Source organism: Oncorhynchus mykiss, chromosome 16 (assembly GCF_013265735.2).
Source record: "Oncorhynchus mykiss isolate Arlee chromosome 16, USDA_OmykA_1.1, whole genome shotgun sequence".
Classification (NCBI taxonomy): Eukaryota; Metazoa; Chordata; class Actinopteri; order Salmoniformes; family Salmonidae; genus Oncorhynchus; species Oncorhynchus mykiss.
The window spans coordinates 9,091,144-9,108,372 of record NC_048580.1 but is presented as its reverse complement, the minus strand read 5'-3'; the positions used below and the strand labels follow the sequence as shown (position 1 = coordinate 9,108,372).

Here is a 17,229-nt window from a genome sequence, read left to right as displayed (position 1 = left end):
GTGTGAAAATTAACACATACTTGCATGATACTGAAGCGTGCTCTTTTCGTCCAGATGACAGTATTCTGAAGCTGTTGGAGTCGAGGAGAGGAGAGAGGGAGGCCCAGGTGTTTGTGAAGAAACGCAGACAGAGAGAAAAACAGTCACAGGAGGAGAAACAATGAGCATAATAACAAAAATAGACATGTATTTTATTGTTCTATACCAAAACAGACTCAATTAAACACTGTTGGTGGATACAGTAAATGGATGGACTGTGTGCCAGGTGTGTGTCTGTGTATAGTGCCGGTGCTCTTCACAGTGATCATGTCTTTTCACCGGATAGCAACACAAGCACACACACCCCCTGCTGTATCCAAAGCAGAGGTGGTTCCTGATAACTGGTGTGGTCAGTGCATGGGGCAATTATGACATACAAAAACAATGTATATTTGACACCCGTTTGAAATACTGCAAAATATTAAAATGCTTACAAATGTCAATAATGCCCCGCCCCCCCCAAAAATTATACCTTTATTTTTTTTAAGTTGGTTGTTTGACAGAAACTAAATGTCATTTGAGTTAACGTGAAGCGCCTTGTTATTAAATTAAACTAATATACATAATTTCAAAGACTACACAATTGACTAGTATATTTTTCAAGATTGTGTTGTTAACATGCCCCCATCTTTCCAGTTAAAGAATATTACAGACAGAACCTGAGAGTCAGTCACGTACAGAAACTACTCGTAACACACACAGACTGCTTCATCCAAATAGTCTAAACGGGGCTGTCATTCCTTCATCTGTAATTTCTTTATAGACTTCCACCATATTCCCTTCCTGTACTTTCAGATCAGTGCAAAGGGAGAAGAAGCCTTTTTAAACTATTGAGATGCTTGCCTATTCCTCCTCTGACTAGAAGTCTCGTTAGCAAAAACTACTATAACTACTGACTTTGCCTTCACTTCTCTAGAAAAAAAGCATGAAAATTCTATGAAAAATAGTTTTTATTTTAACTGTAAAAAACGAAGGAATTGTACTCGCAGCAGTCTTCAACGGTGGTCCCTATTGCCTCGACAAGGTACTTGTGGAAAATAGTACGCAGCATCATCTGGATGTGTGTACAACAAAAGTTCAACATTTACCTTCTGCTACCATTTCTGTCAATCCATCTATGCATACAGTTTGACTCATACAATGGATAAATCAATTGTATGTTACCTCACCGAACGAACCGCAACTTCCTCTACAACGCAATTCTGCAAGGCAAACGAAGCGTTCCAATAAATGTACTTCTGGAGTGCCAAAACTTAATGACGCTGTCGGTGTGATCGAGGCATTAGGCCGTAGCATCATGGAACAGAGGTCAAGCGTGCCCTTTACTGACTCTGAGTCAGTTGTGTGGTTTAGTTCGTAATGGTGAAAGTCAGGTCTGTAGTGAGGAGAGCTGATCCCGAATCATTTCTTATGCACAGGCAGTGTTTTGAGTAAAAACATTTCTGATCTTGAATCATTTGACTATAGGGACAGCAGTCTGGTCTCTGGGTGAGGATATCTGATCTAGGATCAGAGGTAAGAAACAAAAGAGTATCTACCTATACTCCATAGCATTAGAACAACTGGTTTGGATCTGGTCTAAAGTCAGTCACTTAGTTTTAGGGTCTACTGGGCTGCTTTGAATAAGTGACTAGGGCTGGTCTGAGATCCGTGTTGGGGGATCCGCCGAGCTGCAGCTAGTTGAGGGGTTAGGTCAGGATAACTGATCCAGGGTCTGTTCTGGGCAGAGGGGGCACTCTGCAGAGCAGCTGTCACACTGCAGACCGTGTCTACAGGGCTGAGAGACTGAGCCCTGCCCTCCACACAGCACACAACACTGCCTCTGCTTTCTATACACCACCTGGATGGTGGGGTGAGAGGGAGGAGAAAAGAAGGAGAGAAAGAGAGAAGAATAAGAGAGAGAGACAAAAAGACAGAAAGAGAAAAGCCTGCTAGTTACTTGGGGGAATGTTTCACATCAACAAGCATGGCTCTGTGTGTATGTGAGCGTATCCCCTACCTGCTCCACGGTGTGTAGACATGTACAGAGCTGGGCCTGCAGACTGACCACACACTCTTCAGGCAGTCTGTTGATCAGCTGTAGCTGGTGCAGGGCCAGGTGGGGGTTTTCTCCTGTCCTCATGCTGTCCAGCGCCTCCTGGAGGAAGGAGGTCTGTCTCTGCGCCTCCTCCTCATCCTGCCTGGCACGCTCCGCTTGTAAAGCTAACCGACCGGACGAGCCACGAGCCTCGTCCGCATCCGACTTCAACGCCGCCCAAGCCTGAAGTGAGAGAGTGATGTAGAGAGGGAGGGTGATGTAGAGAGGGAGGGTGATGTAGAGAGGGAGGGTGATGTAGAGAGGGAGGGTGATGTAGAGAGGGAGGGTGATGTAGAGAGGGAGGGTGATGGGAGAAACATGAGAAAAAAGGGAGAGAGCGACAGAGCGATTAAAGGGGAAGGAAGAGAGACATTTCTGAAGACTGACCCTTTTATGGATTATTGGTGTATACACACACACACACACACACACACACACACACACACACACACACACACACACACACACACACCTCGTACCTGTGCTGTATGTTTCCAGGTGTGGCCCCAGTGTTTCAGTAGTCTGTTAGCATCGTCTAGTTCCTGTCTGACCCGGGCTGCCTCCATGCTCTGGCCCATAGACGGTAGCATGGCCGGCGGTGTACCGGGAGAACCCTGGCCTGACGGGTGCTCCCAGATACTACTGCTCATGCCATTCAGACCTGCAATACAGGAGACACATGAGAAATATTTATTAAGTTGAGGTGTCTCTAGAAAGTACGGGAAGATGTTGGGGCACATTTTTAAATCTCCTCTAATCTAACAGACAAATACAAGATCTAAAAATATGTTGACAAACCTAGAGAGCTATGAGATGGCCCCAAGAAGCTGCTTTCTGATTCGCCGGGCTGCGACAGATGAGCGGAGAAGAATGGTGACTGGTGGACTCTGATTGGTGGCGAGGGCGAGGGTGAGCTGAAAGGGGCGGAGCTGCAGAGGGATCCTGGGATGTTGACAGGAGCCGAACTCTTGAGCTGGTTCCCTCCTGCAAAATCAATCAACAATGTAATCAATCAAACATTACAATCACCTCAGGTGGGTGTGTGTATCTTGGCTCCATACCCACCCAGCATGGCTCGGGGCAGCGCTGAGCTGCTGTCCAGGCTTCTCTCCAGGGCAGACATCTCAAAGACATTCAGGTCCAGGTCATCCAGAGCTGACTCTATACATCACATCAACAATAACAAAACGTTAGTTACTCAGATCTGTCCCACACAAGGGCATCCATTTTGGTCACATGTGCTCCTAGATTTTTCTCTGTGCGACCTGACATTTTATTTTAGGAGCGTCAGTATCGACCAGGAAGAGAAATCTCCCGGATAGTAATAGTTGCACTAATAGTTTTCACTGGGCCGTTATTTCTGAGTGCCCTGGAGAAAAAAGCCAGCCAAAGCTTCCATCAATCCAAAGCTTACATGTAAAGAATATGAACGAAGGCATCGGGGATGTTTGTATTTCTGGTAACTTTACGAAGACGACACAGGAATCCCTCTGTCTACCACTTAGTGTAGCCAGCCAGTCATTTCTCAAGGCCTTCCCAGAAAACCTTCCAAATTACAAGTAGGCTTACCTGGCAGAATGATATGACATCATGATGATTAGTTTCAATCGGGTGGTCTTTTGTTTTTGCTAACTCTGCTATTGGACATGCAGTACAGCAACACTACCATCCAAACACCAGTTTCTTTAGGTGGGCAATTGACATTAAAAGGGCAACTATACCCTCCTAAATATTTATATATTTTTCTTCCCCAGACCTCAAAAGTGGTCTCCTAATGTGGTTTAAGCATTGTTGTGGACTTTGAACATCCATTTCTGTTGCTTTTCTATTTTTAAAAAAGTGTGATTTTGAGAGTGAAAACCAGAAAAACAATGGTGATATCCAAAACCCGGATAAATTGTGGATTTTGGTGTTATGGCGAATAAATGTATTAGCTGGTAAAATTCTGAGTGGCTGGTAGATTTTTTTAACCTACCTGCCAGTGGACCAAATAGTTTGTTTGTAAGGCCCTGTTCAAAAACCATGTCGACGGTCAGTTCCAAAACCATTCACTGGCATCAGTCTTGTTACCCCATTAGCTAGCTAGCTAACATCCTGGTTACTTTACCAGTATATCTAAACATCTGGGGGCACAGAAAGGAAAAAGGACAGCTTCTTTAGAAGATCAATGATCATAGCAATGAATGAGTGACTGAGCCCTTTTACATGTCACTCACAAACTTGACGCTCTTAAAGAGACAGTGTAGAATTTCCAATGTAATGAATCTCAATAGATAAATGCTTTTACACAATGTAGAAACTTATTCTACAAATGACTTTGCAGATTTTTCTATCAACATTTAGCTTTTTAATATAAACAAATGTCTTTACAGGATTAAATATTAGTTTCTAGAGCTCAACATGTGCCTCAAAAGTAGCTAGAATTAATTTGGGCCTCATACGCAATATCTCAATCAATTACAAAAATATATATTCTTGTGCTCCTAGATTGTATGTTGTGCTCCTAGATTGTATGTTGTGCTCCTAAATATTTTTAAGATGGGAGCACCAGTGCTACCAATGAAAATTTTTAATTTTAGAGCCCTGGTCCCATGGCAATCAAGTGATCCAGTGTCAATATTCTTTATAGATAACCTATGTAATTGCCCCTCAGGGATAAATATCATTTTTTAAATTTAATGGAATGTTAGGAAGTAAACTACAATAGTTAGGTATTTGTACAGTGACCAGCTCCTCTGACATTAAGAGTAATACGAGTTGAAAGAGTCTTCTGTGCCTACATGACTGACTCACCAACTACAGACTCGACGGTGTCGCTGGTGGGGTAGAAGGGCAGTGCGTTGGCATTCATGCCTGAGGAAAGGCCTGGTGCTCCGTGGTGGCCCTGGTGAAGGGGTCCTGGAGGGGCCGGGCTGGGAGGGGTGGCTGCCAGGCTGGAGGGAACACTGGAGGACAGACTCAGAGGACTACCCACTGGGAGGAACACCAGCAGGTCCTAGAGAGAGACAGATAGAGAAGGGTGGTGATACAATCATTATGCAGACTAACAGTGGGTTGGGTATAGTAATAGTATAGTTTGTTATAGTATAGCTATAGTATAGATAGTTAGAGTTAATTATAGTATAGATAGTTATGGTATAGTTAGTTATAGTATAGTTAGAGTAGAACTAGTTATAGTATACTTAGTTATAATATAGCTATAGTAGTTAGTTATAGAATAGTTAGCTAGTTATAGTATAGTTATACTAATAGTTATAGTTATAATAATAGTTATAGTATAGTTACAATAATAGTTATAGTATAGTTATACTAATAGTTATAGTATAGTAATACTAATAGTTATACTAATAGTTATAATATACTTAGTTATAGTAATAGTAATACTAATAGTTATAGTATAGTAATACTAATAGTTCTAGTATAGTTAGTTATAGTAAGTTCTAGTATAGTTAGTTATAGTTCCAGTACATTTACAGTATAGTTATCTATAGTATAGTAATAGTATAGTTAGTTATAGTATAGCAATAGTTATAGTATAGCAATAGTATAGTTATAGTCAGTTACAGTATAGTAACAGTTATAGTATAGTTAGTTATAGTCAGGTATAGTATAGTAATAGTATAGTTTGTTAGTCAGTTATAGTATAGTCATAGTTATAGCATAGCAATAGTATAGTTGTAGTATAGTTAGTTATAGTAATAGTATAGTTTGTTAGTCAGTTATAGTATAGCAATAGTATAGTTAGTTAGTCAGTTATAGTATAGTAATAGTTATAGTATAGTTAGTTATAGTATATTAATAGTTATAGTAATAGTGTAGTTTGTTAGTCAGCCATAGTATAGTAATAGTATAGTTAGTTATAGTCCATTATAGTATAATATAGTTATAGTATAGCAATAGTTATAGTATAGTGAGTTATAGTCAGTTATAGTATAGTAATAGTTATAGTATAGTACTAGTTATAGTATTGTTAGTTATAGTCAGTTATCGTATAGTAATAGTTATATAGCATAGTTATAGTAATATTTATAGTATAGTTATATAGTTAGTTATAGTCCATTATAGTATAGTTATAGTATAGCAATAGTTATAGTATAGTAATAGTTATAGTATTGTTAGTTATAGTCAGTTATCGTATAGTAATAGTTATATAGCATAGTTATAGTAATATTTATAGTATAGTTATATAGTTAGTTATAGTCCATTATAGTATAGTTATAGTATAGCAATAGTTATAGTATAGTAATAGTTATAGTATTGTTAGTTATAGTCAGTTATCGTATAGTAATAGTCATATAGCATAGTTATAGTAATATTTATAGTATAGTTAGTTATAGTATAGTCAGTTAAAGTATAGTTATAGTATAGTTAGTTATAGTATAGTCAGTTAAAGTATAGTTATAGTATAGTTAGTTATAGTATAGTCAGTTAAAGTATAGTTATAGTATAGTTAGTTATAGTATAGTCAGTTAAAGTATAGTTATAGTATAGTTAGTTATAGTATAGTCAGTTAAAGTATAGTTATAGTATAGTTAGTTATAGTATAGTCAGTTATAGTATAGTTATAGTATAGTTAGTTATAGTATAGTCAGTTAAAGTATAGTTATAGTATAGTTAGTTATAGTATAGTCAGTTAAAGTATAGTTATAGTATAGTTAGTTATAGTATAGTCAGTTAAAGTATAGTTATAGTATAGTTAGTTATAGTATAGTTATAGTATAGTTAGTTATAGTATAGTTATAGTATAGTTAGTTATAGTATAGTTATAGTATAGTTAGTTATAGTATAGTTATAGTATAGTTAGTTATAGTATAGTTATAGTATAGTTAGTTATAGTATAGTTAGTTATAGTATAGTTAGTTATAGTATAGTTATAGTATAGTTAGTTATAGTATAGTTATAGTATAGTTAGTTATAGTATAGTTAGTTATAGTATAGTTATAGTATAGTTAGTTATAGTATAGTTAGTTATAGTATAGTTATAGTATAGTTAGTTATAGTATAGTTATAGTATAGTTAGTTATAGTATAGTTATAGTATAGTCAGTTATAGTATAGTTAGTTATAGTATAGTTATAGTATAGTTAGTTATAGTATAGTTAGTTATAGTATAGTTATAGTATAGTTAGTTATAGTATAGTTATAGTATAGTTAGAGTATAGTTAGTTATAGTATAGTTATAGTATAGTTAGTTATAGTATAGTTAGTTATAGTATAGTTAGAGTATAGTTAGTTATAGTATAGTTATAGTATAGTTAGTTATAGTATAGTTATAGTATAGTTAGAGTATAGTTAGTTATAGTATAGTTATAGTATAGTTAGTTATAGTATAGTTAGTTATAGTATAGTTAGAGTATAGTTAGTTATAGTATAGTTTAGTTAGTTATAGTATAGTTAGTTATAGTATAGTTAGAGTATAGTTAGTTATAGTATAGTTAGTTATAGTATAGTTATAGTATAGTTAGTTATAGTATAGTTATAGTATAGTTAGTTATAGTATAGTTATAGTATAGTTAGTTATAGTATAGTTATAGTATAGTTAGTTATAGTATAGTTATAGTATAGTTAGTTATAGTATAGTTATAGTATAGTTAGTTATAGTATAGTTAGAGTATAGTTAGTTATAGTATAGTTAGTTATAGTATAGTTATAGTATAGTTAGTTATAGTATAGTTAGTTATAGTATAGTTATAGTATAGTTAGTTATAGTATAGTTAGTTATAGTATAGTTATAGTATAGTTAGTTATAGTATAGTTATAGTATAGTTAGTTATAGTATAGTTATAGTATAGTTAGTTATAGTATAGTTATAGTATAGTTAGTTATAGTATAGTTAGAGTATAGTTAGTTATAGTATAGTTAGTTATAGTATAGTTATAGTATAGTTAGTTATAGTATAGTTATAGTATAGTTAGTTATAGTATAGTTATAGTATAGTATAGTTATAGTATAGTTAGTTATAGTATAGTTATAGTATAGTTAGTTATAGTATAGTTAGAGTATAGTTAGTTATAGTAATAGTATAGTTGCACATTTTGGGGAATATTCAGAGGTGGAAACTTTCTGTGTGAATTAATGGGAATAAAACTGAAATATATGCAAATTAATATTAATACCATTAAAATGAAGATGTTTTTTTGCATTGGATATATTTACCATATCATATGGAGACAGAAACAAACATTTTACCTCATCAGTAGACATAATTGCAAATGATTAAATGCTTCCAAAAGAAATGCATTTTAAAAAATGTAGTTACGAATTGAACTTTAATTCAATTAGTTGACACTTCACATGGAACAACAAAAGAAAGGGACCATTGAATGATCCATCGCATCTCCTAAAAACGTTTTCAACATACATCTGTAAAATGATAGTCTAGAAACTAAAGCTTTGGTTGTCTTCCTCTCAGGCTTCCACGTCTTCTCCCTGGACCTCCTCAATGTTCACCTCTTGAACATCAGATTCTGTTGCGTGCTGTGGTGTGTGTCTTCCCAAACAAGGACCAGTTGCACTCTGAGGCGACTGACGTTGGTGGGATTCGGAGGATGATGGAGGCAACAGAGGAAAGAGCCTCAGAGCCACAAAGTCCCTTCCACCAGGTGGCTGATGAGATATGTTGGCACGACTGCCATATTGCATCTCCATCCCAAAGCCCTTACTTGGAAGTGTACTTCGCCAGACTGCCAAGAACCTTGCCCTCATCCAGGCCAAAGTGGCGAGACACGGTAGTGATGAGACCATAGGCCTTGTTGATATCTGCACCAGACAGGATGCTCTTGCCAGCATACTTGGGCTCCAACATGTACGCTGCGGCGTGTTTGGGCTTCAGGCAGAAGTCTTCACGCTTTTTGATGTATTTCAGAACTGCAGTTTCCTCTGCTTGGAGCAACAGTGAAGTGGGCAGGGCAGTACGGATTTCTTCTCTTACATCTGCAAGCAGAGTCTGAACATCAGACAGGATGGCATTGTCTCCCTCAATCCGTGCAATGGCTACTGCTATAGGTTTCAGGAGTTTCAGGCTGCTTATCACTCTCTCCCAAAATACATCATCCAGGAGGATCCTCTTGATGGGGCTGTCCATATCGGAAGACTGTGATATGGCCATTTCTTGGATAGACCCCTTCCCCTCCAGGAGACTGTCAAACATGATGACAACACCACCCCAAAGGGAGTTGATGGGCAGCTTCAATATGGTGCTCTTATTCTTCTCACTTCGCTTGGTGAGGTAGATTGCTGCTATAACTTGATGACCCTTCACATACCTAACCATTTCCTTGGCTCTCTTCTAGAGTGTATCCATTGTTTTCAGTGCCATGATGTCCTTGAGGAGCAGATTCAATGCATTAGCAGCACAGCCAATGGGTGTGAGTGTAGGACTCTCCACTTTAGACCAAGCAGCCTTCATGTTCGCAGCATTGTCTGTCACCAGTGCAAATACCTTCTGTGGTCCAAGGTCATTGATGACTGCCTTCAGCTTATCTGCAATGTAGAGACCGGTGTGTCTGTTGTGCCTTGTGTCTGTGCTTTTGTAGAATACTGGTTGAGGGGTGGAGATGATGTAGTTAATTATTCCTTGCCCACAAACATTCAACCACCAATCTGAGATGATTGCAATACAGTCTGCTTCCTCTATGATTTGCTTGACCTTCACTTGAACTCTGCATCCAGCAAATTAGTAGATAAAGCATGTCTGGTTGGAGGGGTGTATGCTTGGCGAAGAACATTCCGAAATCTCTTCCAATACACATTGCCTGTGAGCATCAGAGGTGAACCAGTTGCATACACAGCTCGAGCAAGACACTCATCAGCATTTCCCTGACTACGTTCCTCCATTGAGTCAAAAAAACATCTGATTCCAGGAGGACCACGAGCTGTTGCTATCGATAAGGTGTCTGATTCATCATTTTCACCTCAAATAGAAGTAGAGGGACTTTTGTCAGAGGTTGCTTGTTGTGAGCGCTGAGGGAACTTTATGCACTTGGCCTGCATCTGCATTTTTGCTGCACTCTTCACATATGATTTGGCACAGTATTTGCAATTGTACACAGCTTTTCCTTCTACATTAGCTGCAGTGAAATGTCTCCACACATCAGACAGTGCCCTGGCATTTTCCTGTAAAGATTAGAAAAAAATAAAATTTCATGTACAGATAAATAGTTAAGCAGTTAGATTAAACAACTCATTTGTAAGATAAATTTTTTAAAATTAAACATGTATGGAAATAGGTGAATTAACACTCCTCAGTTAGCTGGCTCAAGCAAGCTAAAACCCACATGGTAGCAAAAACTAAATAGCATAAATTGTTAACAAGTTAGAAATGATTTAAACACACTTTGCTGTAGGCTCCTATTTACTAGTTAACAAAAAATCATGTATGTCATAAAATATATTCACCCGGCCCAGTACTGTAATCAAAACTTACCAGAAAGCATGTAGTCCTTGGCTCAGACAGTGTAGTTGTGTGGGCTCGATAACATCTCATTAGTGTGCAAGATCTTGAGAATCAACTGTACATGTGATGGAACAGTGCACTGTGCATGCAGAGGGTTACAATTCCATTGAATTGGGGATAGTTTAACCAACATATGCCACAATACCTAGAATTGCCTTATGTTTATCCCACAAAAAAAGGTTCACTGTTATAAGCTAACTTATTTGATTAATTTAAGTTAAATTCCCGGGCTTAATTTATCATGGAAAATTCCCAGAAAGTTTCCAACCCTTTGCAACCCTAGTTATAGTACAGTTATAGTATAGTTGGTATAGTACAGTTGGTATAGTACAGTTATAGTATGGTTGGTATAGTACAGTTGGTATAGTACAGTTATAGTATAGTTGGTATAGTACAGTTGGTATAGTACAGTTATAGTATGGTTGGTATAGTACAGTTGGTATAGTACAGTTATAGTATGGTTGGTATAGTACAGTTATAGTATAGTTATAGTATAGTTGGTATAGTACAGTTATAGTATGGTTGGTATAGTACAGTTGGTATAGTACAGTTATAGTATGGTTGGTATAGTACAGTTATAGTATAGTTATAGTATAGTTGGTATAGTACAGTTATAGTATGGTTGGTATAGTAGTTATAGTATAGTTTCTGCATTCAACAATGTGAAACAGCAAGACAACGAGACAGCGAGACGAGACAACGAGACAGCAAGACAGCGAGACAGCAAGACAACGAGACAACGACAAGCTGGCTGAGGCAGCAACATACACTCTGACCAATAATGTGTAATTATATACTGAACAAAAATATAAATTCAACATGCAACAACAACAGTTTCATCATCTGTCCGGAGTGGCTGATCTCAGACGATCCCACAGGTGAAGAACCCGGATGTGGAGGTCCTGGGCTGACATGGTTACACGTGGTTTGCGGTTGTGAGGCCAGTTGGACGTACTGTTCAAATTCTCTCAAACTACGTTGGAGGTGGCTTATGGTAGAGAAATTAACATTAAATTCTCTGGCCACAGCTCTGGTGGTAATTCCCGCAGTCAGCATGCCAATGCTGACTGCCATCTGTGGCATTGTGTGACCAAACCACACATTTTAGAGTGGCCTTTTATTGTCCCCAGCACAAGGTGCACCTGTGTGTAATGATCATGTTGTTTAATCAGCATTTTGATATGCCACACCTGTGGATGGATTATCTTGGCTAAGGAGAAATGTTCACTAACAGGGACGTAAACACATTAGTGCACAAATTGAGAGAAAAACTTTTTGTGTATATGGAAAATTTCTAGGATCTTTTATTTCAGTTCATGAAACATGGAACCAACACTTTACATGTTGCGTTTATTTTTGCTCAATATAGTTTGTTAGAAGCTGGTTGTTTTGACAACAATAAAAAGGTACCTGTTTGCTGAGATGGTACGCCATTTCTCTGTTGCATTGCTCCATGGCAAAACTCTTCTGTTTTGCCTGGTCTTCCCTCTCGTACCCCGGTGCCCTACCGTACCCCCCCTCTCTAGCCCAGGGGGAGAGGGGTTCGCTTCCCACACACACGTCCTCACACAGCGACAGCACCTTCCCTAATAGGCCCTGCTCTGCCACACACAACCCCCCTAACGGGGTGAACGGCCCTCCAGACAGAGACCCAGACCTCCCACCTCGGCCCCCAGGACTGGGACATCCCTCATGGGCAGGGTAAGGGTCCAGCGGGCCTGGTGGGGAGCTGGGGGTCTGAAACAAGGGTTCTTCACTGATAGGGGGCTCTGGGGGACAAGAGGAGAAAAATAGTAGATAAGTTACTTACTACCATTATAAACTGGGTGATTCAAGTCCTGAATGCTGATTGGCTGACAGCTGTGATATATCAGGCCTTATACAATTGACTGCTTTAATTACATTAGGTAACCCGTTTATAATAGCAATAAGGCACCTCGGGGGTTTGTGAAATATGGCCAATATACCACGGCTAAGAGCTGTGTCCAAGCACTCCCCGTTGCGTCGCGCATAAGAACAGCCCTTAGCCGTAGTATATTGGCCATATACCACACCTCCTCTGGCCTTATTGCTTAATCAAACCACATGATTACGGGGTTGTCGTAGGACACTTACTGTTGTCTAGGTGTGCAAAGGCACAGAAGGGGCCTCTGGGGCAGCTGCCACACTGCTGCATGTCATTACACTTGGTGGATTTATAAATCTGGAGGGGAACATCAGACAAACAGTCACTGAACATAGAGTTCTGTCTCGTGTTCAGCAAATGGAGTTAACTGGCACAAACCTGCCAGCGCTACAAACGGACGACGTAGTTATGATTTGAGATGAGGATGGAGCTCAACACGTACCTCGGGGTGAAACTGCTGCTCGCTGCGTGTGTGGCAGTACTGGCAACCCTCTTCACCCTCACACTTACTGGGGTCTCCCCACTCCTCACTGTGCTTCACCGCTGGGCACGGCAGCGCTCTGGAGAGAGAAAGACCAAACTGAGGGTTTATAAGCCATATGACCTGTTTCTGTCAAATGGATGTGTGTATGTTTTGTACCTGTATTTGTGTTTGTGTAGACTACTCCTCCTGTTTGTACCTGTGTTTGTGTGGACTACTCCTCCTGTTTGTACCTGTGTTTGTGTAGACTACTCCTCCTGTTTGTACCTGTGTTTGTGTAGACTACTCCTCCTGTTTGTCCCTGTGTTTGTGTGGACTACTCCTCCTGTTTGTCCCTGTGTTTGTGTGGACTACTCCTCCTGTTTGTCCCTGTGTTTGTGTGGACTACTCCTCCTGTTTGTCCCTGTGTTTGTGTAGACTACTCCTCCTGTTTGTACCTGTGTTTGTGTAGACTACTCCTCCTGTTTGTACCTGTGTTTGTGTAGACTACTCCTCCTGTTTGTCCCTGTGTTTGTGTAGACTACTCCTCCTGTTTGTCCCTGTGTTTGTGTAGACTACTCCTCCTGTTTGTCCCTGTGTTTGTGTAGACTACTCCTCCTGTTTGTACCTGTGTTTGTGTAGACTACTCCTCCTGTTTGTCCCTGTGTTTGTGTAGACTACTCCTCCTGTTTGTCCCTGTGTTTGTGTGGACTACTCCTCCTGTTTGTACCTGTGTTTGTGTTTGTGTGGACTCCGCCTCCTGTCTTTGCTGTTGTGGTAGTAGGGACAGGCGTAACCTTGGCGACACAAACGAGGAGGTTTTTTACACAGATCTGTCTTGTAGTGGGACAACACATAGTTGTTATCTACAGAGAGAGAGAGGAATGTATTAGCATTGGAATCATGGCCTTCATATAGAATCTTCCTAGATGAGTTAAAAGATGTGTATTGCGTGTGTATAGCCGTACTCTGCCAACGGGGTTCCTCACTCAAGATCTTCTCAATGAGGGTGGTACTAGCCACCAGCCTGTCCCCCCCTCCTCCCTCTGCAGCCCCCGACCCCTCCTGAGATTCCATCACCTGCACCTCCCTTGAGAGGGGGAGAGGGACGTCATGGCAACGAGACCAGTTAAAAACAGAACAATGAAACAGACAAAAGAGCATTGAGATTGAGAGACCCCGTCTCCGGCTTTGGGTCATTATATTTGTATGACGCGTCTCCACTCTACCTGACGTCGTAGACGGGACATCGTAGGTCATGTGATCCGTGTGCGAAGGCGCAGTGGGAGCCGTTCTTACCGCAGTGGCCCTTCCCGTCCGTCTCGTGGATACAGGAGCCCGTCTTATAGTACCTCAGATGATACCGCCGCTCTGTGTCGCCCGCCGTACCATGCAGAAACAGACATCTGGAAATCACACCGTTGAGAGATACAATTATTGTATTGTCAATTATTTTTTTTTAAAACATACAGGGGGAAAAAACAACACATCTTGATGGGTCACGTGATATTGGCTCAGAGCCACCGTCTGCATCATTAGCATTCCCCCTGTGTGTGTTAATGGGCTAGGTGTGAGAAAGTGAAGTGTTAGCACTTCTCCTGATCTGACTGAGTTATGGGGAGAGTGGTGTTGCTTTCAGCTGCAAAGCACTGCAGTCGACAGCCATCACTTCAGCTATTCACCGGGATGGTTACAGGTGCTAGAATCGTTAGTGGGTGTATTCTCTCACCTCATTGATAAACAGTAACCTCAATCTGAAAATAAATCCCAATCCCAGGTGCTTTACTATGCAATGTAGAGCATGTTCAGTATATATTCATGTAGGGAACTCAAGGATTGACCATTCTTTTGCCCCAAAAACATTGTTTTTTATTGAAGAAAACAAGAGTGTCTCTGTCTATCTGAGTACCAATACATGAAATCATTTAAAAAAAAATCCTTGGTACCCCACCCCAGCACACAGACAAACACTCTCTCTCTCTGACACACACTCACTCGTCCGCATCAGGGCAGGTGCCTGTGCTCTCGTCGTATTTGGTACAGTAGACGTCTGGGCTGTAGTTGAAGGTTCCGTCCCGCCTGCGGATGGGTCTGCGGCGCCGCTGGTTCAGGAAGTGCCAGTGGAAGCAGGAAAAGGGTCGGTGCTGGGTACACTTGTGCTGCACGAACAGAGGACACTGTTCTGTCCTGAACTCCTTCAGATACCTGCATGGAGGGGGGCAGAGAGGGAAAGAGAGGTTGTCGGTGATGATTGATTAATGACTAGTGTATTAGTGTATGTCTTATATTTGACACCAAACGATAACTATAGCAAGCTGCAGGAGTCATAGAAACTGTCGCTCTCTTACTCTCTCTCTCTCAAAAAAAAAAAAACAGACACACACAAAGATAACTTATGAACCAATTATAGGTCATTAGACCAACCATTAAATCAAATATTATTAGAGTCTTACATTGTAATTGTATTGCATATTATAATATCCAGACACAAAATGTTAACTCAGGTCAACTCTACTTATGGATAACACTGACAGCTCCCCAAACAGTCCACCTCTGCCTATCCAAAACATACCAACTCAGTCACCAGTAGGCCTCTAGAACGGGTACACATTCATCCAAACCTGAGATAACTGAGAGAATACTTTAATTCAAATACGACAGGATCAACTGACCTAATTCTCTTAACCTCAGTGGTGTTTTGGTATGTTTACTTACACACGTGAAGTTGTGTGTGGTCTACGTACGTGTAGTGTTGAGGTTTCTCAGGCTGTACGTGCAGGACGTTGGCGGGAGACGTCGTGCCTCCTGCGGGCGAGGAGGAGGAAGGTCCACCGGTGGTCGTAGTCACCGACGAGGACGGAGGCTGTGTATGTGTTTTCGACATATTTTCCCTCTTTCTAGCCTTCCTACCCGCGTCCTGTATCCAGTGTGCGACGAAGTCCGCATTCTTTACTGTTGTACGCTTGCGCCTGGTACCAGGAAGTGTAAGCGAAGATACAGTACCACAGATTGAACCAGATATTTCACCGGATGTATAAATGTGAAGCGTTCGGGTGGCGTTTCCACTCACTACCAAATCTCTGACGAGAGGAAGCCCAGTGGCCGGCAGTGGGAAAAGAGCGAGCAATATTTTATTCTTCTATGATATACTGGCGGTCCGCAAACAAACGTTTAAAGTGTATGCCGCCACCTACTGTGCTGGAGTGTGTGGGTAATCACGATTTACAACATTTCTAAAACCTCTTACCTAACTCAGTACTTCTGAGAAAATAAAAAAGAGCCCTACTAACTTCTAATAGACCCTCCCCCATTCCGAAAATCGCTTCCAAACCTCTCCAACCCTGTTCTACCTCAATGACCCTACACTTCAATCTTTCCCTCTCTTCAACATACTTACAACAATATAACAACACATGCTCCACCATTTCATCGACCATACACTCCATGCACAAACCATTCACATGCTTGCCAACCAGATGTCATGATGAGTTCAATGTACAATGTCCTAAGCGCAATTGAGCAAACACGACATCTTCCTTCCTAATCTGACCTTTGAATCTTGGTCCACCGACCTTTCTTCGAAGGGCATGTAAATGCCGGCTCTTGGGCTCAGAGTCCCATCTCTTCTCCCGCACATCTATCAAAAATGTCTCAAATCTTACATTTGACATCACCTCTAGCCAGTGGAAGATTCATATAAATTGTATATTGTTTCAAAGCTCTTTTGGCTAACTGGTCTATAATATAATTCTCTTCAACACATGAATGTGCTGGAACACAGCAGAATCTCACTACTACACCCAGTCTCTCAATTCTCCATAATAACATGAATACCTCCAATAGTAGGTGACTCCTATTAGATTTACCAGATGATAAACTATTCAATACAGACAGAGAATCTGAGCATACTATAATTCTAACAGGTTGTACGTCCTCTACCCACTGGAGGGCAACTATTATCATCAGCAGTTCAACTGAGTACACTGACAATAACTCTGTTAGTCTTCTACATATCTACACATCAAATTACAGAATGTAAACGCCTGCTCCTGTGCTCCACTATCTGGGTCCTTGGATCCATTTTTGAAAAGCGGTAGAAAAGCATAAAAACTTCTACCAATGTAATTGTCAACCAGTTTCCCTTTATCACTGACTTCTGACCAATCTTTTCTTTTTCTCTACCAAGGCTAGATCAACAACAGGATCTGGGAGTAACCATGGAGGAACGTCCCCTATCACCACAGAAGGGCCAACCTCCAACTCCCTCAAAACCACTCTCATCAGCAAGCTTTC

General features: G+C 40.3%; 2 protein-coding genes across 3 annotated transcripts in view; one reads left to right on the top strand and one right to left on the bottom strand.

Annotated features, from left to right (window-relative positions):
• Nucleotides 1-250, top strand: part of LOC110491319 (protein unc-13 homolog D) — a 14,792-nt gene extending 14,542 nt beyond the window's left edge. The window contains exon 34 of the mRNA XM_036946100.1: nucleotides 55-250. Within this exon, the coding sequence (XP_036801995.1) occupies nucleotides 55-164 (110 nt within the window). The 3' untranslated portion in view covers nucleotides 165-250. The remainder of the gene's footprint in view (nucleotides 1-54) is intronic.
• On the bottom strand, nucleotides 166-17,229 carry LOC110492817 (RING finger protein unkempt homolog). 2 transcript variants are annotated; one of them, XM_036946101.1, is made up of 14 exons: nucleotides 15,681-17,229; nucleotides 14,932-15,141; nucleotides 14,166-14,342; nucleotides 13,905-14,026; nucleotides 13,667-13,802; nucleotides 12,919-13,036; nucleotides 12,686-12,773; nucleotides 11,981-12,339; nucleotides 4,910-5,111; nucleotides 3,182-3,277; nucleotides 2,915-3,100; nucleotides 2,596-2,777; nucleotides 2,039-2,299; nucleotides 166-1,879 (listed from the first exon to the last, which is right to left on the bottom strand). In XM_036946101.1, exons 1-14 carry the CDS (start codon nucleotides 15,818-15,820, stop codon nucleotides 1,733-1,735), a joined length of 2,424 nt encoding a protein of 807 aa, XP_036801996.1. In that variant the 5' UTR covers nucleotides 15,821-17,229; the 3' UTR covers nucleotides 166-1,732. The 2 variants fall into 2 exon arrangements, with proteins under 2 accessions (XP_036801996.1, XP_036801997.1); XM_036946102.1 differs by having other exon boundaries at nucleotides 12,919-13,039; nucleotides 13,676-13,802.